Genomic DNA, 26,125 nt, shown 5'->3' with positions numbered 1-26,125 from the left:
TTTCAGAATGGATTTACTTCTGGAATCCTCAACCACCTCCAAAATGTCCTGTTTGACAATATTCTAGCAGACTTTGAAAAAGTCAACATTAAAACCATCTGGACCTGGAGCTTTGCCATTCTGCATATCTTTAATAATCATACTAACCTCTACTTCAGTTACTGGTTTGTTCAGATTAAAGTTATCTTCTCTAGACACCATCCTAGGAATATTCTTTGTAATTTCCTCGATGTATTGGTCTCTGTCTGGATTATTTTCATTTGTGATGCCTCTGAAATATTGAACCATCACCCCTTCAATATTCTTGTGAGAGGTCTGAAGCTCCCCATCTTCATTCAAAATTGAGGAGATTCTATTGTGCATTCTATTGGCTATGGTGGAATGGTGGAAAAAACTGGTGTTTCGTTCACCTTCTTTGAGCCATTGGACTCTTGACTTTTGTCTCCAAAAGATTTCCTCCTGTTTGCATAAATTCTCCCAATCAAGGTTGAGTTTTTCAGCTTGCTCACTTTTGTTTTTATCAAAACCATCTGTGATCATTGCTTGGTTTAGTTCCTGCAGTTTGATCTCTATTGATTTTTTGTTTACAAAAATGTTGCCAAAATCCTTCTTGTTCCATTCTTTGAGTTTGATTTTTATGTGCTTTAGTCTTTTATGGAGGAGGAACATTTTGGAGCCCTGAACCTGAAGATCTTCGGACCACCATTTTTCAATGTTGCTGATGAAATCTGGATGGGAGAGCCAGATATTCTCAAATCTGAAGGGTCTGTTTCTGGGAGCATCAATTCCCTTGATTTCTAATTGAATCGGCCAGTGATCAGAGCCTCCAAATGGAAGAACACTTGAAGATATTTTTGTATTTGTGAGCATCAGCTTCTCGGAGATCAAAAATCTGTCTAACTTGGAGGAAACCTGAGCATTGCCGCCTCTTTTGTCGTTCCAAGTAAAAAGACCGTTATGCATTTTAGAGTCAACCATTTTAATGTCTTCTGTGAAAGAATGGAATCCTACTGAATCTCTACTGAGGATTCTGGTGCCTCATTTTTTTTCCGAAAGAGATTTAATCATGTTAAAGTCTCCACCAATGACCAAAGGGATTTCTTCATGTCTACTTTTGAGAGCTGCCAGGGAGTTTAGAAATCTAAGCTTCTCATCAATTCTCTGAGGACCATAGACATTCGTAACCAGGAGCGTCTCAAACATCCCCATTGGTTGAATGATAGCTGATAAGTAATTTCTTGTCGCCTCCACATCTACAATGCTGACTTTTTGGGGGTTCCAAAGACTGAAAATGCGTCCCACTGTGTTCTCTACTTTGACTTCTAGAAACTCAAATTTGCTGAGCCATTTGTTATGGATTTGTTTTATTTTCTAAATGGAGCATTTTGTTTCTTGAATGAAGATTATGTCTGGCATTGCTAGTTTCATTCTATTACTTAGCATTCTCTGTTTTCCTTTACTACCTAGACCTCTGATATTCCATGAAATGAACTTCATAATTGAAGATTTGTAAAGGAGTAACTGGTTAGATCTTTCATCTTACCCAAATCTATCATTAACTTTCCACACTCCATCAAGAGTTCATTTTGCTTTTTTCTGCCTCTCTTCTTACCTGGATTTCTGGTGGCTAATCCTGGATTTACTTTCATTGTTTTCACTCCTCTGTGCTCCTGTTTGTGGATGTTTGTACCTTTCTCCTGTCCTCGTTCCTGAGTCTTCCATAAGAGCAGCTGATGTATTCTGTTGCATTCTTCTTGAGGCAGAGAATCTATTCCTTCTTTGGTTCCTTGCATCAGGAATCCTTCCAGATCCAAGTTTTCCTTGTCAAGGATATCTTGTAGTTCGTGTTCTTCCAGATCTATTTCGCTTTGGGTCATTTCCTGGTCCATTTCCATTTCTGTTTCACTTCTCATGGCTTCTTTTTGAGAGTCAATGTCTGAAGAATGATTTGTGTCCTCTTTTTTTCCCTTTTCTTTAGCATTTTCCTCCTGATATTGAATCTCTCTTGTGATTTCTTCAGGCTCTTCTAGCACTTGAAACTTATTCTGACTACCCTTTTGCCCCTCAGTATGATGTTGCTTTGGTCCCTTTTCCGCCCCTTCCTCTGCTAGCCACTTTCTGGAAGCTTTCAGTGTCCTTCGTTGCATTCTGTTTATCTTTGTTATCATCTTTGTTGAGAGGGCAGTCTCTTAATAAACGCCCATGTTCATGACATCTTCGGCATCTGAAGGGGATATGTTCGTAGTCTACCGTCTGCACCCACTCCTCATAAAAAACTTCCAAGATGACTTCGTCCGGAAGTGCTCCTGATAGATCCATTTCCACACATATCCTAGCAAAGGAGGTATATTTTCCTCTTCTTGTGGCTTCAGAAGCTTTAACATAGTGTCCTAGTTTATTACCAATGGCAGCCAACAATTCAGTTTGCCAATAGTCAAGAGGTAGAGAGTAGAGCCTTACCCACACAGGAACTAAAGAGAAAGTCTCCCTCTCTAGGACAAAGTTCATTCTCCAAGGTCTCATGTAGAGACCTGCTACAACAAAAAAATAAGGTCCTCCCTCGAATATTTTGTCTTTATCTTTGATATTGGAGAACACTACTATGAAGAATCCTTTTGACCCTAGATGTAGGTCAATGCTTCCTTTGGGCTTCCAATGATACTTGATCCACGTCTGTAAAGCCTTTTCAGTGGGCCATAGTCCCATGAATTTACAGATAATGGCGTAGGTTCCCATATGTTCCCTGTGCTCCTGCAGAGCAGGATCATTTAATATTACTCGAGGAGTGATTTCTGCTTTTGGTTTGCAGGGTCCTTTCTATTTTCTGTCTCTTGAACCCAGACTTTTGTCTTCTTCCTCTTTGTCCTTTGTGCTGTTGTCTTCTTTTGTTCTGGTCCCATCTGTTTCCTTTTCATTGACCCTGTTTCTAAAGTTCATGCCGTCTTTACTAGTTCCAGCAGGTGATTTACTTCTGCTGGCCACTGCTTCTTTGTAGGAGGGAGTCGAGCTCCCCCCCTACCATTCTCCATTCGAATCTAACTCTACTCGCACTGGTTACTCTCGCTGCTGCATGTCTCCCGTGCTCCCTATGTTAGCTTACTGCTTTCTTCAGCTTGAATTGTTATTTAAAACACCTTGTCGGACATCAATTCTTGAAGGGCTTTCTTTGCAACAAAACTTCTTTCATGATTCAAGTCTATACTTTGAAGTTTCCTCCATAACCTTTGTGCATTCTACAAGCTTTACTAACCAAGGAAAATATAAGGGAAAGGTTACTAGTATATAATACAAACAAATCTCGATGTGAGGAGGAAACCAAACATGAAATATGAAACAAAGAACAATATACTTATCTTTTGGTAAAATGGTGAAGCTCCCTCTTAACCCTATCTTTCTAAGGGATACCTACACTTTAAACAGCACAAAAGTTTTAACAAGATATATTAGACCTACAAACTCTAGAAATCAAAACATATTACAAAATCGTAAAATAGTAGATTAAGAAGGATATGTAAGAGGAGACTTAATAGTATAAGTCTTTGACTTCAGATTCTTCAGTCTTGTTCTTCTTAGGCGGAGCTTCATCGCCAACATTTGCATGTTCTCTTTCTCTCTTCTTATTCCTTGGATTCTCATGACATTAGCTTTTGTAGTGCCCCATTTTATGACAGTTGTAGCACACAATATTTGATAGATCCACATTCTTCTTTGGTCCTTTTAGACTTCTTGTATGTTCCCTTTCTCTTGTGATGAGCAGAGTAGGCATTAGAAGTGTTGTTTTCTTAATCCTCCTTTCTGTCATTTACTAACGAGATGCGGGATTCTTCTTCACTGCATGCATTCCACATTTGTTCAAAGGTTGGAGAATCTTTCCAACTGCTAATTCCTTATGCAAAAGCACTCCAAGATTTTGGTAGACCTAGTAGTGCAGCAATTACAAGTTTTTTCTCTGGCACAACTTCATCTCTATAGCTTGGAGTTCATCTCTTATTCTAGAGATCCTTACAAAATATGATGAAATAGTATCATCTTTCGTCATCTTTACTCTTATTAGTTCATTCTTCAAACTAGCTATTTGACCAATGTTCTTGATGGTAAATAACTTGGAGAGGGCTTCATACATTTTTTTAGCAGAATCTATATTGGATATGTATGGGATTAGATTGTCCTTTATTCCATCTACTATCATATTCATAGCCAAGATGTCGATTTCCCTAAATTTCTCCTTTCCTACATTATCTATAGGTTTCTTAACTTTTCCTTGAACAAGATCCAACACTTTATGCTTATCGAGAATAAGATCTATCCTCTTCTTCCATGCCATGTAGTTGGAGGCTCCTCCTAGCATGTTTTATGTCTTCATTGAGGTTGTCATTGCGAAGATTCGAGAATCCCACCTGAATCTACTACTACAACAATTGATTAAACTTCTCCTATTTACTGAAACAAATTATTTACTTCTTCCTACAACAAATATCGAAGCTAATACAACTACAGCCTTTACTTAATTAATTAATTTGCCCAAAACAAGAACAAAACAATAGATAAAGATATACACAAGTGACACAGTATTTTTTGGACAAATGTCCTCGAAAAAACCCAATGCGGGAAAACTGGTGCAACAGATCAAAGAGTTTTTATTATTATGCAGAAGTATTCTGAATACAACTCTGGATGCCCTCCCAACAATCTAGTTACAGAGAAAATCACGTGGCAAGAAAGACTGTTGAGATTACCTCACTCAACATTGTTGATCCCAGCTGATCCGCCAGTTGAACTGCGAGTTCCCCAGCTACTTCTACGCTGCCCCTGCGTCAGCGTCTAAGACACTGCATCAGCCCAACTAAGAATCGATCTGCCTTAAGGAGCCTTCTCCAGCCCTCCTCGCTCAGAAACGTCAACTCCCTCAGCAAATTTGGACCTCTGCGCTAGAAGTTGTTGCACTGCTCTACGTGGGGCCTACGTGACCTCTTCCTGGCTCTGCGTCACCCTCTCTGCCCTCTATGTTGCCTCCTCTGTGTGTCTTTCTGTCTCTACTGAGTATTCTTGGCTCTAGAGAAGATCCTCTAGCCAAAACTCTCTCTACCCCTCTCTGCAACACCTCACTATCGAAATTCTCTCGCCAGTTCCTCAGCTTCAAAAAATCAAACTTTTGAACTGTGTCCTTCCAAGTGACCCTCAAGCCTCCTTAAATAATCTCCTCATTGACATTCCACGGCCCATATTAAAAGCTAATCAATGGCTAAGATCATTTCTTCTTTATCCTCATCTTCTCCTAGAAGTTACACCCACAATTTATATTAATACCCATTAATTATTTTATTTTCCTAAGTTTAGACTTACGGTCCCATTAAAAATAATTAATTATTTCAATAAAATTGTTTCTGGGTGGAATTTCCCAAAATGCTTTCTGGGTTCTTTGGAATACATGTTCCGAAGCCTCCCTGCAAGATTTGAGAGTTAGAGCACATTTGATGCTACCAGAAATCAACACTCCCTCTTAGCGAGGAATGTGCTCTAACAATGCACCCTACTAGAGCATCACCCTATTCTGTACATCTTAGTCTGCGTTGCTAATGTATGACATGTTGTCCATCAACTGCTTCGCAAATGCTGCATATGTACTGCTACTGACCCCACCACTGTCAACATTGCAACTTCCTCTAAAATTTTGCATCCATGTTGTTGCTGGCACTGCCACTGCACTGCAAATTTTCGTTGCTACTCCATCAGCAATGGAAAAACATCCCAAATTACTAAACTAATTGTGTTCAGTATGATACCATGTGAATGTTGGAACCTGATTGTTGCTAGTCTCTTGCACTGACCCTCTGAATCTTTTGTGCCACTGTTGACCTCTGCATTGTTTCCAACTTTGCTCTGCGATGCTCGGTCTCTGGTGCTCCTAGCCACTGCAACTGTCTCTCCGACACACCTCAACACCATCCAACACTAATCCATCCTGCTACCACAAAACTGGTCTCTCGTAGCAAGGTATTGATCCGAGAGGTGGGCTCCTCAAGGATATTGCCCATCTGTAGCTCTTTCAAACTACAACTCCAAATCAGTGCACCTCCCTCCTAGAGGTATTTCGGCTGTCATGGCGAACTCCTCCTCCTCGATCTTTGTGGGCACAGCCTTCGGATCGTGCTTCTCACCTTTTTCCTTCTTCCTAAGATGACACTGAGTTGCGTAGTGACCCATCCCACCACACCTGAAGCACTTTATCTTCAAGGTGTCCTTCCGCCTTCGTTGCTCTTGCTGTCCCTTAGATGCAAGGGTTGCATTCTCCTCCTCCTCCTCCTTGGGCTTCGACCCACTGTTATTGCTTCCGTCAAGTTTACACTTGACCAAGTCTCTTCTCAGCTCATCTTGCTTGAGAGGTGCCCACATCTCATCCAAATTCAGCAAATTCGCCCTGCCCAAGATACTCTAAACAAAGACTTGCCACTCATCTGAGACAGAACTGAAGGCTAGTCTAACCAACTCTGAGTCTTGAGGTGCAGACCCCACATCATACAACTCATCCTGAGTCTCCTGAAGCTTCGTGAGGAATGGATCTACACGCTCCCCCTTCTGCATCTGAGCAGATCTCAGTTTCTTCTCAAGGTACATCTTTCATTGTTCAGAAGATCCCTGATACAGTGTAGACAACGCATCCCACATCTCCTTAGCAGTCCATCTGCTAGCGATGTGATAGACTACATGATCCTTCACTCCATCGAGGATCATTCTCTTTGCCTTCGCCATTTCTGCCTTGTATTTCTTCAATGGATCTACATCTGCAGGCACAACCACCACGCTGTCGACATATGTCTTGAGGGCATGCTCATCTAGAAGGAATGACATCCTTGCCTTCCAAATGACATATTTGGATGCCCCATCCAACCTATCCCGATCTCTCAGCTCACTGGTTGCCATCTCTTCCACGAAAATGTCGAACTGCTCCTCCCTACTTCTTACTGTTGTTGCTCAGCCAATAAGAAAGTGAACTTCTTGGTAGAAAGTCTATTGAGGAAAAATTCCCTCACTGTGCTTCTCCTCTCTCTTCTGACGATTTTCAGCCCAGCAATCTGCCTGCCGAAAAGACTACGTCCCACCAGCTTCTCCTCGCACTGAGGCTTCAACACTGCTCCCTCTGCCATGGCAATATCTCGATCGGGTAGCCCTTCTCTCTGTCCACTCACTCAGAGTGAGACTACCTCGAAATTTTGTCCTTCCAGCTTGGACTGCGCAACCCCTCTGGGGATTCGAACTGCTGCCTCCTGCATCTTTTTCGACCTCCTTTTCAGCTCAGCATTGGGTTATCTGGCACTACTCTTCTTGCTTCACCTACACTCGCTCTGATACCATGTGAAGATTCGAGAATCCCACCCGAATCTACTACTGCAACAACTGATTAAGCTTCTCCTATTTACTGAAACAATTATTTACTTCTTCCTACAGCAAATGTCGAAGCTAATACAACTACAACCTTTAATTAATTAATTTGCCCAAAACAAGAGCAGAACAATATAGAAAGATACACACAAGTGACACAGTGATTTTTGGACAAATGTCCCCGGAAAAACCCAATGTGGGAAAATCAATGCAGCAGATCTAAGGGTTTTATTATTATGCAGAAGTATTCTCAATACAACTCTAGATGCACTCCCGACAATACAGTTACAGAGAAAATCACTTAGCAAGAAAGACTGGTGAGATTACCTCACTCAACACTGTTGATCCAGCAGCTGAACTGCGAGTTCCACGACTACTTCTGTGTTGCCCCTGCATGGGCCCTGCGCCAACCTCCAAGTCACTACGTCCACCCAACTAAGAATCGCTATCCCTAGTCTTACTTTCAGTTGGTTGGGGTATCAAGTTGAAATCATCCCTTGGCTTTAAAGGAGAAACTTGGGTCTAAAGAGTGGAGGTTCCCACCAAGGTGACAATGGGCCTTACCTTGTGTTTGCCAATCCCAACAGGTTGCATGGACCTTTACAGCCATGCTAATTGAATCAGTAACAGGTATCATTTTGTGCTATACAAACGAATCTAGGTTATAAACTAAGTTTTCATTCTTTAAACACCTTCAACACAAATGGTAGCTTGTGTGAAATTTTAAAGTATATAACAATGCCCCTCTTTTTCACTAAAGTATTGTAAAAATAATCATAAAATTAGGATTCAAATTATTGTATATTGCATGAGAAACCAATAATAAGATCGAGATCAATATCACTATCAATAATAGATTAAACTAAAAGTAGTGACCTTTCCATGGAGGCAGATCGACACAAAAAATCTTCCCAAGAAATGTCACCTTCTCGTAAAGGCATGCATAATTGGGTGTCACTTCCAGGCACCACTATTGCAATTGGAGCACTGGCCTCAATAACTTTACTGCAACAAACAATATTATAAAGGCAATGAAAAAGTAGAATATTTGAAGCAGATACAAAAGATGAAGTATCAAAAATACAACAAGAAGTTGAATATCATCTCCATTTTGAATTTTACAATTTACACCTGAAATTAAGAAACTTACGTGTAGAGAGGAAGTGTTTTATCACCTCGAATGATAACATCCTGCATGAACAGATTAGATCGAATTTAAGGAAATCTTACAACTAACAAAAAAAAAAACAGAAATTCAGAATCCTTACGTAGTATCCATTCTTCAAACCTCACATTTCAGATTTATCAATTCACATGAATGATAACATTTGACAAACAAAGAAAGTTAACCAAGTTATGGAAAATAAATTAATGACATGTGATTAACAAACAGACCCAACAGGAAGAAGACTCTTATTTGTCCAGTCTTCATATCACAATAGTCAAACTCACATATCTAGGACACAGCAACAATTTGACAAAGCTAAACTGGAGATTGTAATATGATTGTAATATATATATATATATATATATATAGATGTGTGCGTGTGTGACACTAATCCCTTTTAGCATGTTTTGAAAGCTGGTATAAGGCCGAGATAATGGATGCTCACAAGGCATTGCCATGTTTTGTGTTGTGGGAGCCTTGGCTTGCAAGAAATGATATGATCTTTCAAGGAAACGAAATCCCTACAGTTTAGGTGTTTCATCAAATTAGATATGCATATGGCTTGGGATTTTTTTAATAGTGCCTATCAAGGAACTCTAGGTATGTGTGGAGCTAGTGGTATTTTTTTCATCAATAGAAATCATTTTATTTCATTCAAATATGCAGCAGTTCAGGGGACTAATAATACACCTGAGTTTCATGTTTTACGGTTACTACTGAAAATTATGGTTGAAAAAGGAATTGGCAGCCTCTGGGTTATGGAGGACTCGGAAATGATCATAGACTGGGCAAAACCAAAGAAACCATGTTGAAAATCTGGTGCTGATTGCAATCATGAATTCAATGAGCAAACAGACATGTTATCTGAAAAAAGCTTTATCTATGCATGGAGGAATACTCTCTGAAAAGGAATTTATGGAGAACGTTTCCCTAGGACACTTGGATTGTACAGACTCAACAACTCAAATCTGCAATTCCAACAATTTCTGGCCAGATTTCAGACAAAAAGGATTGAAAAATATGCCTGGAAAATAGCCAAAACATAGAACATTTACACAACACTATAATGATAGCTCTATAATTTTTTGGATCATACTAGTTAATTGACTTAAAAATCAAGGGATTATGCATTGTGGCCATGAAGGGAAGAAACCTAAGCAAACTCGTCATTGAAATGATCATGAATATGGAACGTAAGAGAATTAATGCCATGCTTGATAAATTCCTCAAAATCCTTCCCCATTAAAAGTCATACTAGTGCTCAAGGCCCCAATATCTCTCCCAAATATCCCTCGTAATACCTTCCGAGGAAAACAAGTGGCATGAGACATGGAGGACGCAACCATAACAAAGAGTTAAGCAAGCGATAGATAGGACATAACATATGAAATCAAAGATTGGTAACCACTAACATATAGAAAATAAGTTTTCTTAGGGAGAAGGGTATGTCAAAGGGATTTCGAGGAAGCATGGAGCACAAAGAGAAGTTTGTGACTCCTAGAAGAATGAAAGTCTTGATTGTTTCGTTGAAGGAGATGTTGCATAGTTTTTGTCAAAGTTCCAAGGACGTGGAAGTACCAATTTTTTCAATGAGATCGGATCATCCATCAACAATTTATGTGTCATTGTAAACTCATTCTGCAAGTTATGTAATGTAAATGATGCTAGTAAGACCGTGAAGGTATGTAACAACTTAGGTAAGCCTATTATTTTGGCGAGGATTTCATCCTACGAGGTTTTTCATCTCACTGATTCATTTGTGTTTCTAGGCATGGATGGTCAACAGAGTTTTTCCCTCCAACCTCGCCCCAAAGCTAGAGTGGAATTCTTCATCAAAGTCTTAAGTGAGTCTTAGTGTTCTAGTCAAGTCTTATGTAAAAATGATTGGAAAATAATTTAAGCTAGTTGACTAAATTATTTTATTACAAATCACTTGGTCTACTATATCATATTGTGCCGCGGATTGGGTATGCAATTTGAGGGTCTAAGCCGAACAGATATTCCCCCTTTGAGGGTTGAATTGTAAAAAAATCTTATGTAAAAAATATTTTAATGCATGATCCCTCATACTTAGACACCATGGTTAAAATATTGGAGGGTGGAAAAATAATTAATCCCCTCAAGTCTCAATTAATTAATTTTTCTAACAAAATAAAATTAAATACTAAGCCAGAAAATTAATTAATTTAGAGTCAAATTAAAATGTCTTAGGAAAATTAAATTCTCCAAGTGAAAAATTCGTGGGTCTTAAAAGAATTAATTTTTGGAGGTTCTCCATCAAGGGAATATTGGATATTTAAAAAAAATTGGACCATAAAACCTTGGTGGTTAAGTCAAAGTCAAATTTTTGAAGAAATTAACTCAAAATAATTAATTTTGAACTAATAAAAATGGAATTAAATGATAAATTCGAAAATCCCCAAAAATAAAAATTCAATAGCTAAGATTAAAGTATGATCAAGTATTTTTTACAACCGAGATTATTTTGACCAAGATCAAGCATACTAGCTATTATTTTTCACTTCGAGGCTTTATCTATAAATTAAAGAGTCATTTGAGTCTCTAGCCATCTAATTTATGACTAAGAAATTGTTGCTAAAGTATTCATGTAAACTATTGTCCCGTTGGGAACTATTTTTTCTATCATAATAAAGACTTTGGGGTGCAATTCAAGGTGTTCCATGTTCATTGATTCATGGTATGTACTAACTACAGGCTTTCCTATGTTGTGTTGATAAATGGTAAGATATGCTTTTCATTAAATGGAGATAAAATTATTCAATTGATAGTTTTGGGCTAATCTTAGGTGATTTGACTCGCCATATGATTAACAGATTGTTTTGAGATAAATACATAGTGTTTGCATGTACTTCAGTACTTGGTCTCCAAACCAACATTGTTTGAATCCCAGATATTTGTGTGATGGATTAAATCCTATAGTGTGCATGGGGTTTTTAAAGTATTTTTAGCCATTTATCAAAGAAAATAGCCATAAAAAACAACAACCATTAAATAAACGAACCTTCAAGTTGTTAGGCTTTGAGTGAAGGTACTAGCTTTGATACCAATTGTTGGAAACACTGAGGGGGGTGAATCAGTATTTCTTTTCAATTGTTACTTTTACCAGTTAGATCATTTATATTTAGAACACAAAATGAACAATAAGAATAAATGCTTTTATTAAGTTCTTTTTCACAATAAATCAAGTACAATGTATATAGGGCTCCAACCCTAGATGAAAACACCAATCTTCAATCTCCCAGGCTCCAACCTGTTGCCAAGCACCAAGTTGGACTTTAGTGAGGCTGTAATGACCCGCCTATAAATAAAATAATAATATAAATTAATTAAAATTATAAATTTAATTAATTTATTAAATAAAATAATAAAATAAATAAACCTTATTAAATCAAACTAAGTATTCAAATAAAAATCAACGAAATCAAATCAGATTCGATTTCATTAAAGTTACACGTAACCAAAATATTGACACGAAGAAGAAAAGAAGGCGGTGGATGAGGAAATAAAAGGAGAAGGAAAAAAACCATTTTGGGGGGGAGGAAAGACGGAGAAAATTTTTGGAAACTTGAGTCTTGATTATACTGATGGTTTTGGGCACGGGGGAATTGGATTGCTTCAATTGAAATCTTTTTGAGACTGAGTACCTAGGTTGTACTCAATTCGGCAGGGTGGTTTTTGGCCGTTTTGGTGACACAGCCAGTCAAGAATTGCAGCAGAGCAAACAGATTTTTAGCAGAGCAGACAACCGGACAAGAATTGCAGCAGAGCAGACAACCGGACAAGAATTGCAGCAGAGCAAACAACGGGACAAGAATTGCAGCAGAGTAGACAGATTTTCAGCAAAGCAGAAAGGTTGGTATTCATTAGATTAAATTTCTTTAAAATTCTGTATTTATTATTTCATGTTCTGCTATTTAGAAATTAGCTTGAGGTATAGGACTTTACAGTTTGGTATCAGAGCTGGTTCTCAAACCCTTGGGATCCTAAAGGCCCATTAAACCATACTCCCTGCCGCCTGCCTACTAATGACGGGTGGATGCTTGATCGCAATTCCATTTTATTGGTACTACCGAATGAGAATTCCCTAATTTAAGCCTGCTATACCTAGAGTTTCTAGGGTTGTCTTTTCCAATTCCTTTAATCGTCGAAAGAGTAGCATTAGTTGTTACCCTATTCATGATTTCGGATTGAATAGATGGACTAAGACCCTTGCTTATCTTGCTTCCTTGCTTGAGGCTGTAGCAACATGAACAGGCATAACTAGATGATCAATTGTCGAGAGGGTTTCCCTTTCCTAACAATTAGGTTGAGCTTCAGATTCTGCAACAAACCATAAACATAAATCAAGATACAACCATAAACATAAAATATTTTCTCCTGATGAGTGAGCCTCGTCACAACCATAAAATTTCAAAATAGCACTATATCCCAATATTTATTAGATTGAATCAATAGTCAAGTGATACCTTGAAGCACATAACTAAAAGAGGAAAAGATATATATTATAATTAGACACAATATTGATGTCAAGTGCACATGCATACTGTTTTATTTCAGGAAATAAGGCAAGTACTCCTCCAGTTCAATATTCTTTCTCCCTCTTTCTTAGAATGCATCCTTTATTTCATATTCTGCTTCAAAACCTCTATAAACAACCATAATCAAGATAAAAGTCACACTTTTCTCTAAATTCAACTTGTTGCTTCAGTATGAATGACTGTGCTAAACCGCTTATCACAAACACAAAAGATGTAGTGTTCAAGATCTGGATAACAGAGTGATGAAGAGAAACACTCTGCCAATATAATCTTTTAAAAGCCAAAACTATAACACAAATGAACTCAAGAAAACTCCCAACAAACCCTCTGTGGACTTAGAGCATCAGTGCAGGAAATCTCTGACTTTGTCCAGTCACTCACTCAAATCTGGATGTCTCTGTTTTAGGGTCATTTACAGCAAAATACCTGTGAACAAACGCCTCAATTATGATTGGCAAGAACACGCAGATTTTCGGATTTCGAATCTCTGGCTCGATACTTCAATTGAGAAGACAAACAAGTCAAAAAAATTCCAAATGTCATTAATATCCTACAACACATCAATAGATTAGAGCGCTACCTCAACAGGGCACAAAATGGGCAGAGAGCTTCATTTTCACTATTTACGAAAAGCTCTGGACTTGCAATATCAATAATCCTATGAAAACAACAGGCCCTTTTCAAAATCATTTCGATCATTGTTGGAAATGCCAAAATCGAAGGAAGGAAAGAAAATATAATGCTCTATGCATAATATCAAAGTATCAAGTTAACATCCAACTGCCAAGCCAAGCGAAAAGCCACGAGGGAATATAATAAAGCACCACGAACTCTACAAGGAAAAGCACCTAGACATCAACAGAAGAAATGATCGGCGTGTAATTTGAATCTCTATCCACAAGGACATAAGCTCTGGCCTTCTGTCGACACGCCAATCACCTTCGTGGAAATTTGAGTACTGACAATGAAGTGTGCAGGCGTGTTGTTGTGGAGACGCACATACCAAACGATCGTGGAGTCCTAGCAAGACTTAATTATATTATTTATTAGTAAATTATATCTAAATTAATTCGTTAATAATCGACATGAATATTATTAATTATATATTTAGGAAGTGTATATTTTATTTAGTCATCATAAATTAATAAATAAAAAGTTTCTTCAAGGATTTATTAAGGACGATCAATTTTATTTTTTTTATTAGTTTATTAATGCCTAGGAATAAAAGCACATATGTATTAAAATCTTGTGGAGATGTTTGCTAAGAGAATGAGTGTTATAAGAGAGACTTAGTAAAATTTGAGTTGTATAGCAGATTATATTATGTTTTTATTTTATATATATTTAGGCATAAATTTTTATTTTTTTTTGTAAAGGGTTTATCCCTTCTTAAATTAAGTCATGTTCAAAAGAATAGTTTAGACCTTACGTTCAGGTATATATGTTCAAAATATTTTAGACTATTATTTATGCTATGTTACAATGATTATAATAATAATCTAATTTTAAAAAAATAAGGTTTATAAAGACCCATGCATTAGAATAGAATACCTTGCATTAGGACAAGGAGGTCGTGAGACCACCCTCCTTGACCTCAGTACCAGTAAGACCTGCCTAACAGGTAAAAATAGCAAAAATAACTATACCATTTTGTAAATTTAAAATTGTAATTGTACGTTAAATATGAAAGTATACTTCAAAATTTTTACAATTTTTATTATGTATACAGGAAACATTACAATGATAAGGACATATCAACGACGGTGACGTGATCGGGCAACAACCTTGTCATTAACGCTACCACCATCGTCATCACCATCTTCATCACCACCACCATCACTGTCTCCATCAAGACCATCATCAACACCGATTGCTCCAACACCGGAGTTGACCATGATAATGCACTCATTGGAAGCCTTATTGGAAACATTAAAAGGGTCGACAATGGCTAAGACCAAAGAAGAGCAACCTCAACCTATAGAAACCAATTCAACAAAACAACAAAATTCTAAGTATAAAATATCAAAAGAAGATATTTCTAGGGAGTTACAGAAAATTAAACTCCCAGAATTTTCTGGAGGACAAGCTAGAGAACGTGTTGAGGCGTGTTTAGAAGGAATGAACAGATGTTTTAAACTAAGAGAGTACTCTTCTTCTTCAAAAACAAAAATTGTCATATTTCAATTAAAAGAAAGCGCCTTGATTTGGTGGGGAAATCTGGAAAAACAACTACATCTCACAACAGATAATGTCCCTTGGGAATTGTTTGAGGAAAGATTCTACGCTAAGTATTTACCTCCATACTTTCAAGAACAACAAGAAAGGCCTTCCATACATTAATTCAAGGTAATAAAACAGTGGAAGAATATGAAATAAGGTTTATGGAGCTTGTAAAATACATTCGTTACTTAGATTCGGATGAACGTCAAGCTAAACGCTTCATATTTGGATTAAACCCTCGTATCAGGGCCTTGGTTAGGATGTGGAAACCATCATCAGTAGCTGAGGCGGTAGAATGTGGCCGCTATGCAGAAAAACATCTGGGAACCAAAAAGGATGTCGGGCCAACAAAGCCTCTACAATCAGGGTTTTCAGGAAAGACTCCCCGAAATTTCTTTAGAAGAAGTAACTTAAGACCACCTTATGGTGGTAGATTTACCGCAAGAAGTGTAGGAGCAAGAGCTCCCATGGCAGTTAATACTATAGTCGTTGAATCATCAAACACAAGTCCATGGAAATCTCGTGGAACTGCTAATAGAGGAAGAAATTCGAGAGGAAGCAGCATGAGAGGACGAAGCTCTTTATCTAGAAATTCACATTATGATTCAAGAGGACCGACCCAGGTTAATTGTTGGGGATGTGGAGGACCGCATTTTCAACGTGATTGTCTAGAAGCTTCATCAAGTATATTGCATAGGACTGGAAAGGAACCAATACCAAATACCCAAGGCAATCATAGAATCCATGCATTAGTCAACAACAATCAAGCAGCACATCAATCCACTGTAGTGGAATCTTCGGGTATTATTAATGGTATAAAATTCAAAATCTTATTTGATATTGGTGCCACATATAGTTTTATTTCGTCATATGCATTAAATAAATGCGGGTTAGCAGCGTGCAAAAAAAATGATTTCAGACAGGTAGAAATGGCCTCACGAGAACTTTCATCCGTAAACTTAAGTGTGGATTAATGCAAAATTGATCTAAGGGTCTGTTCGACTAAATTGAAAGTTTATGTCACAACCCTAGGAACTTATGATCTTGTCATAGGTATGGATTGGTTAAAAGCTCATCAAGCGTGGGTAAACTGTTATGGGAAAAGAATTCTCGGTATAAATGATGAAGGAGAGGCAATCCAAATTCAAGGTATCAAGAGAAAATTATCTTTATGCTACATATCAGCAATGAAAATGAAACGTTGCTTAAGGAAAGGTTGTCAGGCATATGTAATTCAAGAAGTAAGTAAAGAAAAAGGACCATCCTTAGAACAATATCCTGTGTTAGTCGAATTCCCGGATGTATTTCCAAAGGAACTACCAGGATTACCCCCTGAAAGAGAGCTAGATCTCACAATAGAATTGAAACCTGGTACTCAACCAATCTCTAAAACACCTTATAGAATGACAGCTCCAGAACTTCAAGAACTACAAATTCAATTGAAGGAACTATTGGATATAGGACACGTTCGACCCAATATATCACCTTAAAGTGCTCCCGTAATTTTTGTCAAGAAGAAAGATGGTTCCTTAAGATTATGCATAGATTACCGAGACTTGAATCGAGCTATAGTAAAGAATCAGTAACCAATGCCTCGAATTGATGACCTCTTTGACCAAATGAAAGGAGCTGCTATCTTTTCAAAAATTGATCTACAATCAAGCTATTATCAGTTAAGGATTTCGGAAAGCGATATTTCTAAAACAGCGTTCCGAACACGCTTTGGACATTATGAATTCACGGTGGTACCATTTGGGCTGACTAATGCACCAGCAGTATTCATGAACCTTACAAACAATGTTTTTCACAAATATCTTGATCAATTTGTACAAGTTTTCTTAGATGATATTCTTATATATTCCAAGAATGAGAAAGAGCATGAAGACCATTTACAGATAGTATTATCTTGCCTCAGAAAACACCAATTATATGGAAAGTTATCCAAGTGTTCTTTCTTTCAAGAAAAAATTCATTACTTAGGTCATATCATATTAGGTGAAGGGATCTCAGTAGACCCTGAGAAGGTAAAGGCAATCATGGAATGGCTAATACCAAAAAATGCACCTGAAGTACGAAGCTTTATGGGTTTAGCCGGTTACTACCGAAGATTTGTGGAAGGATTCTCTAAAATTGCAAAGCCAATTACAACTCTTCAACGTAAAGGTGTTAAGTATGAATTGACTGAGGAATGTAATAAAGCATTCTATGTACTCAAAATACTGTTGACCAGTGCACCAATCTTAAGAGCCTCGGATATGGACAAATATTTTTCTGTATGTACTGATGCATCCAAACAAGGATTAGGTGTAGTATTAATGCAGGATAGAGGAGTAATAGCATATGCTTCAAGGAAATTAAAGCCTCATGAAGAACTCTACGCCACTCATGATTTAGAGTTCGTTGTCGTAATATTAGCTTTAAAGATATGGAGACACTATCTAATAGGGCTAAGCCTTACGCTTAAAAGCGACCATCAAAGTCTACAGTATGTGTTCACCCAAAGAGACTTGAATGCTAGACAAAGACGATGGAGTGAATTCATAAGTGAATATGACTTTGGAATATCATACATTAAAGGAAAAGAGAATGTAGTGGCAGATGCTTTAAGCAGAAGACCCCGAATATTTTCCATCATACCTATCAAAGTAGACTTAAGGAAACGAGTACTTGAACATCTCATAAGAGATCGCTGATATTTAAAAGTAAGATCTAGTTTTGATAGTAAAAAGCCAAAAGAACCTAAGTTTGAAGGATATGAACTAGAAGATGATGGAATATTGCAATTTCATAAAAGGATGTATATTCCTAATAATAAAGATCTCCGAGACACCATCCTTAAGGAAGCCCACAGAGCTGTATATTGTGCACATCCCGGAGTAAAGAAAATGTATACTGATACCAAGAAACTCTTCTTCTGGACGGGCATGAAGCGCGATATCGTTCAATTCGTTGCAAAATGTTTGGAATGTCAACAAGTAAAAGTTGATCATTGTCATCCAGCAGGTCTCTTACAACCTCATGACGTTCCTATGACCAAATGGGAAATCATTTCTATGGATTTTATCACTGGGCTACCTTTTACTTCTCGAAGACACAATGCTATTTTGGTGGTAGTGGATAAATTAACGAAAAGTGCCCATTTCATTCCAGTAAGAGATACTTACGAAGTTGCTAACGTAGCTCAAGTATTCATAAATGAAATTATCAGATTTCATGGAGCACCTTAAAAAATCATATCAGATAGAGACTCACGATTCACTTCAAAATTCTGGACTTGCATGTAGTCAACCTTAGGAACTCGACTAAATTTGAGTACAGCTTATCATCCTGAAACTGATAGGCAAACAGAAAGCGTAAATCAAGTACTAAAAGATATGTTGAGGATGTATGTTATGGATCAACAATCACATTGGGAAAGGTACTTATCCTTGGTCGAATTTGCATACAATAACAGTTACCATAGTTCAATCGGAATGCCTCCATTTGAAGCATTATACGACAAACCTTGCAGAACACCATTAAGTTGGGACAGGTTAGAAAATAGGGTGATAATAGGGCCAGAATTAATCCAAAAGATGGAGGAGCAGGTAAAACAAATTAGACAACGGTTAACAGAAGCACAGGATAGACAAAAGAGTTATGCTGATGCCCACAAAACTGACAGAAAATATAAAGTAGGGGATCAGGGTTTTGTCCGCATCAAACCAAATAAAAGCACTATCTGATTCAGAAAAGGAACAAAGTTGTCACCCCGATTTATCGAACCATTTAAAGTCATGGAAAGAGTTGGACCTGTTCCCTATCGTCTTGCACTGCCACCTCACTTGCATAAAGTTCATAATGTATTTCATGTATCTGTATTAAGACATTACATAGCTGACAAATCTCATAACCTTCAATGGAAGGAACTGCAGGTATCAGATGAAGAAATCATATTGGTCGAACCATTATCTATACTGGAACATAAGGTTCGACAGCTCAGGAATCGTCTGATAGACCAAGTTAAGGTCCAGTGGGACAAGTATAGTCCTGGATTGGCTACTTGGGAAGATACGGAAATCATGTCAAAAATACCCCAACTTGTGTCAATTTTGAAAAATTTTAAGCCATATTTTGTATATATTTTCTTTACTCTAAATCAGATACTCAAAACCATTTTTGGAAGAAATTTTTATGTTACCAAAATATAATATATGTTATCTGCTTAATTCTACTAGTACGTGGATACCAAGATGAAATATGTTATTTAAATTTACCTTACTGAGTCATGAATACTAAGATGAAGTTCAATATTTGATTAACCTTGTTATAAAATCTAAATCGAATTATGCTATGAATTAAAATATTACAAATTGTGTTTCATTTATGCATATTGATATGATTAATGAGATAGAAATGAAAGAATGACTACAATTTCAATATGAAAGCCAATAACATGAGCAGGACATGACCAAGTATGTTATACTGTAGATAACAATATGTATGAGCTATACATAAACTGTTTATTTTATAAATATTGATGCATATGTTATAATATATGGATAAGTGTTTATATGGCAGGTTACCAAAACGGCCACGTGATGACAAAAACTTCAGTACAATTAAGACTCAATAAAGTTCCATGAAAGAACATTAACTCTAGTCCCACAAGGAGGGGTGGAGGTATTGCCCACCGTTTATCTCCAAAAACCTGGAGTCATGGGAGGACTGTGCGAATCACGCTCCCCTAGACATGTGATGATGACTGCCAGATGCCTATTGCGCAATCAGGTTGATATAATCAAAGTTGCACCCTTGAGAGTCTATGAATGGTTAACTAGTATAGCTGACACCATGGCATACTCTAGTAGACAATGGATAGGATGGAAGCGGAAGAGATTAGGAAGGATAGGATGATTCTATAGTAGCTTGAAGAGTCAACCTAGGCAGGACATGAATATTATAGTTGTAAAATCTTAAAATATTTAAGAAAACATATACTCACATTAATCACTAATATATTTTAGCAACCCTAACTTCGAGACGAAGTTTTTGGAAGAAGGGATGTATGTAATGACCCGCCTATAAATAAAATAATAATATAAATTAATTAAAATTATAAATTTAATTAATTTATTAAATAAAATAAATAAACCTATTAAATCAAACTACGTATTCAAATAAAAAACAACGAAATCAAATAAATTCGATTTCATAAAAGTTACACGTAACCAAAATATTGACACGAAGAAGAAAAGAAGGCGGTGGATGAGGAAATAAAAGGAGAAGGAAAAAACCATTTTGGGCGGGCGAGGAAAGACGAAGAAAATTTTTGGAAACTTGAGTCTTGATTATACTGATGCTTTTTGGCACGAGAGAATCAGATTGCTTCAATTGAAAACTTTCTGAGACTGAGTACCTAGGTTGTACTCAGTTTGGCAGGGTGGTTTTTGGTCGTTTTGGTGACACAGCCGATCAAGAATTGCAGTAGAGCAAACAAATTTTCAGCAGAGCAGACAACCAGACAAGAATTGTAGCGGAGTAGACAGATTTTCAGCAAAGCAGAAAAGTTGGTATTCATTAGATTAAATTTCTTTAAAATTTTGTATTTAGTATTTCATGTTCTGCTATTTAGAAATTAGCTTGAGGTACAGGTTCTTACAGAGGCTCCGACCTCTAGGGCACCAACCCTATCTTCCCAAGGCACCAATCTTGCGTTTAGAGGTTCCAACCCCTAGGGCACCAACCCTTCTCTAGTACAGACTCCGACCTGGTTTCTTGAGGACACCAATCCTCTAGGGCTCCAACACTATCCTCCAAGGCATCAACATTGTCCTTTTCGAGGCTCCAACCTCTTGGGCTCCAACCCTTGCTTTACTTCGTCAAGATATGTTTAGTTGTACTTCACGGCTCCCAATGTCTTCTTCATCGAGCCCTTTATATCTTTAGCAATGCCTTAACTTAGTCTCCACGTCATGTCATCAATGACAACCTTGATCTTCACATGAAGGTGTTTCAACTGTTCTTCATGGTACCAAACAATTTCTCCAAGTTACCTCATGATGACATCAACGATGCATCATGGTCTTCAATGTTATCTTCAAGATATCCCACCAAAGTGTCTCCAAGGTCAGTCAAGGCTACTCATCAAGAGGGCTCCAATCTTGGATCTTCTTCAAGACCACTCCACAAAGACTTCAAACAAGGTCTCCACAAATTCTTCGAAGTGTCTTCATGGTACCCAACCAAAGATCTTCAAATAACTTCTTCAAGAGTCTTCAATTTCACTTCAACAAGCCACTCCAAGGTTGTCTTCAAGAGTATTCTCAAAGCAGCTCCAAATCCACTTCAATATATACAAAAGACTGTCAAGAGATGTTTCCAAATACAAGCTTTTACAAACCATTGTCAAATATGTACTTCCAATCTTGGAGGCAGAGTTTTTTTATCTATCACATGTATCACTGTTATATAATGGTGACTGACCATACTTTCCTTTGAGCACTACTTCCACAGGTTGTTGTACTTCAGATCACAAGTCAATAAACTGAGCAATTATAACTCCACAGATCAGAGCTATCTCAAAGGTGGTTGTCTAAGCTTACTGCACTAGGTAGCTTCCACACTTGTTCGAGATATCTATTACCGGGCTGCAAACTAATGTGACTGCCCTTAAACTTGCAACTTTTCCACAAGTCCGAGTCTCTTCTATTCTGAGCCCTCCATAGAGTTAAGCTACAGGTGAAGTGTAGATCAACTGAGCTCCTAAACAAGTCTCTGGACCGAAGTTTAGATGACTGTCACAAGACTGTGACTTTGGTCTTCCACAGGCAGCTGTCTAGAGTGCAGAACTGAGTTATTACAGTGGGTGATCCGACCCTCCAAAACTCCACAAAACTGTCCGAGTTACCATAGTCTGAGGCACTGTCCCATACAGCCCAAGCTACAGAAATACTACAATAAGGGACAGTCCAGGCACTCTAAAAGGAGGCACAGTCCGAGCCACAGTCTGCACTAATCCAAGGTACAGTCAGGGCTTAAGGAGACTGAGAAGTATCCCTGTCTTGCTCGCTGATCTTTGGGCTAATAACCAGCCCCACCACCTAAACGCAGCTCTGTTTTAGGACAGAGTAAGGCCTGCAGCCTTCTTTCCTTCTCTGCTTAGACTCTGGCTAATATGCATGAGATAACCCTCTCCTAAACCACACAATTTTCTTCATTCTGCTCTGAACTATGGCTGCTTTCCTTGCTAAGAAATCAGATTACAGGAGGAGAAAAACGTCCTTGAGACATCAATTGTCCTCCTATACTAATGGGGCCTTCTTACAGGTGTAAGCTTGCCCTTAAAAATAGACCCAATCACAGAAGTATGCCCAAACAGTATTTTATAATGTGCTCCTCAGCCTCCTTTTAATTTTGTACTCCTTCTCTGAAATTATCACCGGAAATTGATGCTAAAATGAGGTGTCCGAACTCATATTAATACTAGTTTGACGTTTAAGATGAATGGACATGTCTTATGGAGGGAGGCCGACATGACAGGCCTAGCACAGGTCGGCTCAAGGACCAGAATTAATAAATTAACTTCAAAAATTCATTTCTCCCAAACCGCCTGGAGTTTCGGGCTAAGTAATAGCTCGTTGGAAAGGAAAAATTATGCTCTTTAAGATGGTGTAGGTCTCATGGAAGAATTTTGCCTCTAAGATGGTGAAAAATCATTTAATGTGACTGGTCTTTTATGAGTGCAGAAATAAAGTGTAGGGCTTCTTCATGGTGATTCCTTTGTTAGTAATTGTGTCTTTGTCATGTCCTTGTCTCATAGGGTCATCATTATTATGTCCTTGCCTTCTTCAGTGTAGGGTCAGCATCATGCTTGCCTTCTTCATATAGGGACACCATCATGCTTGCCTTCTTCAATGTAGGGACAACATCATGTCCTCTATTTCCTTCTTCATTGCCTTCTCTCCTCGAACAGTATTGGAGGTTTGTCTCCACGAAGATCATCGGAGGTAGGGCACAAGAGCTGTAGTCATCTTCTGGCATTTTCAAAAATATTTTCCATCCCAACCACTGCCATATTGACATCAATGACAACCTAGATTAACAATCTCCCCCCTTGTCATTGATGGCAATATTCTTGCCCTTCCAACATTCTCCCCCCCTTTGACATCAATGGCGAATGAGGTGCCCAAGTACTCCCCCTGTCAAGCTGCTTCTTTTATTCATTAATAGTAGTTCTTCAAAGGATGTTACTCCTCCTGTTATGGTGCTCTTCCTTTTGGCAATGTGGTCCATGATAGATGTGTTTACATTTCTTCATGTGATGAACTAACTCCCCCTGCTTACATAAACTCCTCTAGCTTCTTTAGACAATAAACATTTATGGCTTGTGATCATGTGGAAGAAACCTTCAACAATAGTCCATTGGATGAGTAAGAAATCATGTTCTTCAATGGAATTACTTCCAAGAGACGATCTATCAAAGGATGATTGTCCATGTTGCTCATCAAGGATTTCATAGGGCCCATCCATGACTAGATTCTGCAAGAATGCTTAATCATCATAAGCTCCCCCTAACTGTATGCACGGTCTTCATTCTGACAGAGTCTCCCCATCAAATACTTAGATTATCAAGGATCAGGTCAACAACATGTGTTGTTGGCTGGAGAGTTCAAGAGATTTTCGGATTGAATCTGCTTCTTTCTCCATACTAGTGTAACTTTCTTCTCTGGCATAGTTTTAGCTTGAGTAAGGGGCCCAAGTCAAGTTACAAACATGTGCCATATGTCCAATGTTATGACACTTGAAGCACTCTATATTGTTCATGTATAAAAATTCATGACTTCTTGCAAAATTGCTTCTCGGAGATTGACGAGGACCATTATAATTATCTTTGTGATATGCCCTACAATCTTTTGCCATTTGCCCAAAGTTTGTACAAGAATAGCAATAACCAAGAAATATTTGGTACCTGGGAGAACAAGGTTTCTTTTATGTAATTCTAAAGTCATTTTACCTTGGGATCCTTTGATGATAACCATTGCTTCTTGCATCCTTGACACTATCTACATTTCTTCTTGGTGTAGGATTTCTTCCGATGTCAACTTGACTCTTGCCTTTTCTGGGAGCATCAACATTTCTTCCAGGCTTCCTCACATCCTTGTTGTTTGAAGCATTATCATTCTTACTTGAGGATTCACCCGCATAGCCAAGACCTAATTTATCAAGGGGAGACCTTTGATGACTTAAGATGTCATCTAGGGTTTGAGAGATTTTCAAGCTCTTATTCAACAAGTCAACCCATGATAAGGTCAACAAACTCAAGGGATCGCAAAAAGAACATTTGCAAGATAAGATAGAATCTAGATAAGCAAAAATGAAGGCAATTAAAGCTAGTAAAGTGTAGTTGATGAAGGTACAAGCTCCACATCTTCGCTGGATGATTCTAAGAAGGAAGTTGATCTAAGTGAAAGGCCAAAGAAGAATGTTGCAACTCCAAAGAACAAGACCAACGCAGTCAAGAGCAAAGAACGACAACAGAGTACATCACCGCCTCCAAAGAAGAATGATAAATCTTCTAGGTATGTTCGTTTATTTAATGGTTATTGTTTTTCATGTGCTAACTATGGACATATGGTTAGGAATTGTAAAGTTGTTGGCAGGTACAATTATCAAGTACCAATGGATCCGAATGAATTATCCAGGTATGCACATTCATTTGATGGTTATTGCTTTTTATGTGCTAACTATGGACATATGGCAAGGGATTGTGAAGTTTTTGACAGGTACAATCATTATCTGCAAGACCCTAGAAGAAAGTTTGCAGAATCACGAGAAAGGTTCCACAATGATTTTGTCAGAAGAGAATACGTGTTAGATGGTCCAAACATTGAATGTTTCAAATGCCATAATTATGGCCATAGCACTCACGATTGTAGATATCAGATGGAATTGCCTATGGTCAACATTAAATGCTTCAAGTGTCATAACTATGGACACGTAGCTCGTCACTGCAGGTACAAGATGGAATCAACCATGAATGAAAATCTTGACGATGAGAATAAGAAGGTTTGGAAAAGAAAACAGGTACAGGATGAACAAGTACAAGATGAGCAAGAAGAGCAAGAAGGCAAGAAGGTCTCAACATTTATGCTTTCAGGATCCGTAACAGGTCGTAAGGAATCAACAGTTGCTTTAGTTAATGACTTGAGTCAAAATGGTCCATTAGATGACTCATCATTCTGAACAATTCAGCTCATCAAGAGCTTGAAATTTGAAGAGGAGGAGTCTACGCAGCAGTATATGGCACAAGTCTACGACTGACAAACAGCTAGTTTGAACAAGATGGCAGTTTCTTTACAGGTTTAGGGGGAGCAGAACAGTTGAACGATTACAATTTCACAAAGGAAGGTTTCTCTTCAAGAGAAGCGTATACAGGACATAGGTCCACAAGGATCGTCATTGATAGACTATTACAAGAGGCTTCTCATTAGGGGGGGGAGGGGACGTTACAAGTCCACATGAAGCAAGCAAATTCTCAGGGGGGGTAACCCTTTGCCATAGATGTCAAAGGGGGAGAGAAAAACCTGAGAAGGAGATTGAAATCTTGATAAGGTGGTGAAGCATGAAGGCAGAGAGAGTTGTGGGAGTTGTGCTCGCAGGAGGAGTACGTGTGTTGCCATGAATGACAAAGGGGGAGATTGTTGTATGGTATTGTCATTGATGTCAACCCATGGAGTCGATTGGGTTTGACTTTGACCAAAAACACTAGTCATTGATGTCAAATAGGTAATGAATGCTTCTTAGTAATTGTTAGATT

The 26,125-nt window shown here is 38.0% G+C and overlaps 1 protein-coding gene across 3 annotated transcripts in view; it reads right to left on the bottom strand.

Annotated features, from left to right (window-relative positions):
- Positions 1–26,125, bottom strand: part of AAE17 (acyl-activating enzyme 17) — a 351,148-nt gene that overhangs the window by 245,508 nt on the left and 79,515 nt on the right. The window contains exons 5-6 of one of the 3 annotated variants that reach the window (XM_089374866.1): positions 8,531–8,571; positions 8,257–8,385 (exon numbers count right to left, since the gene is read on the bottom strand). In XM_089374866.1, the coding sequence (XP_089230992.1) occupies positions 8,257–8,385; positions 8,531–8,571 (170 nt within the window). The remainder of the gene's footprint in view (positions 1–8,256; positions 8,386–8,530; positions 8,572–26,125) is intronic. The other 2 variants (XM_089374867.1, XM_089374864.1) reach the window with 2 other exon arrangements.

This window comes from Pinus tabuliformis, chromosome 8 (genome assembly GCF_031772625.1).
Source record: "Pinus tabuliformis cultivar Carrire ecotype Pingquan chromosome 8, CPIR1, whole genome shotgun sequence".
In the NCBI taxonomy this organism is placed as follows: Eukaryota; Viridiplantae; Streptophyta; class Pinopsida; order Pinales; family Pinaceae; genus Pinus; species Pinus tabuliformis.
The sequence above is the reverse complement of the archived record's forward strand: the minus strand, read 5'-3'. Positions and strand labels throughout refer to the sequence as shown.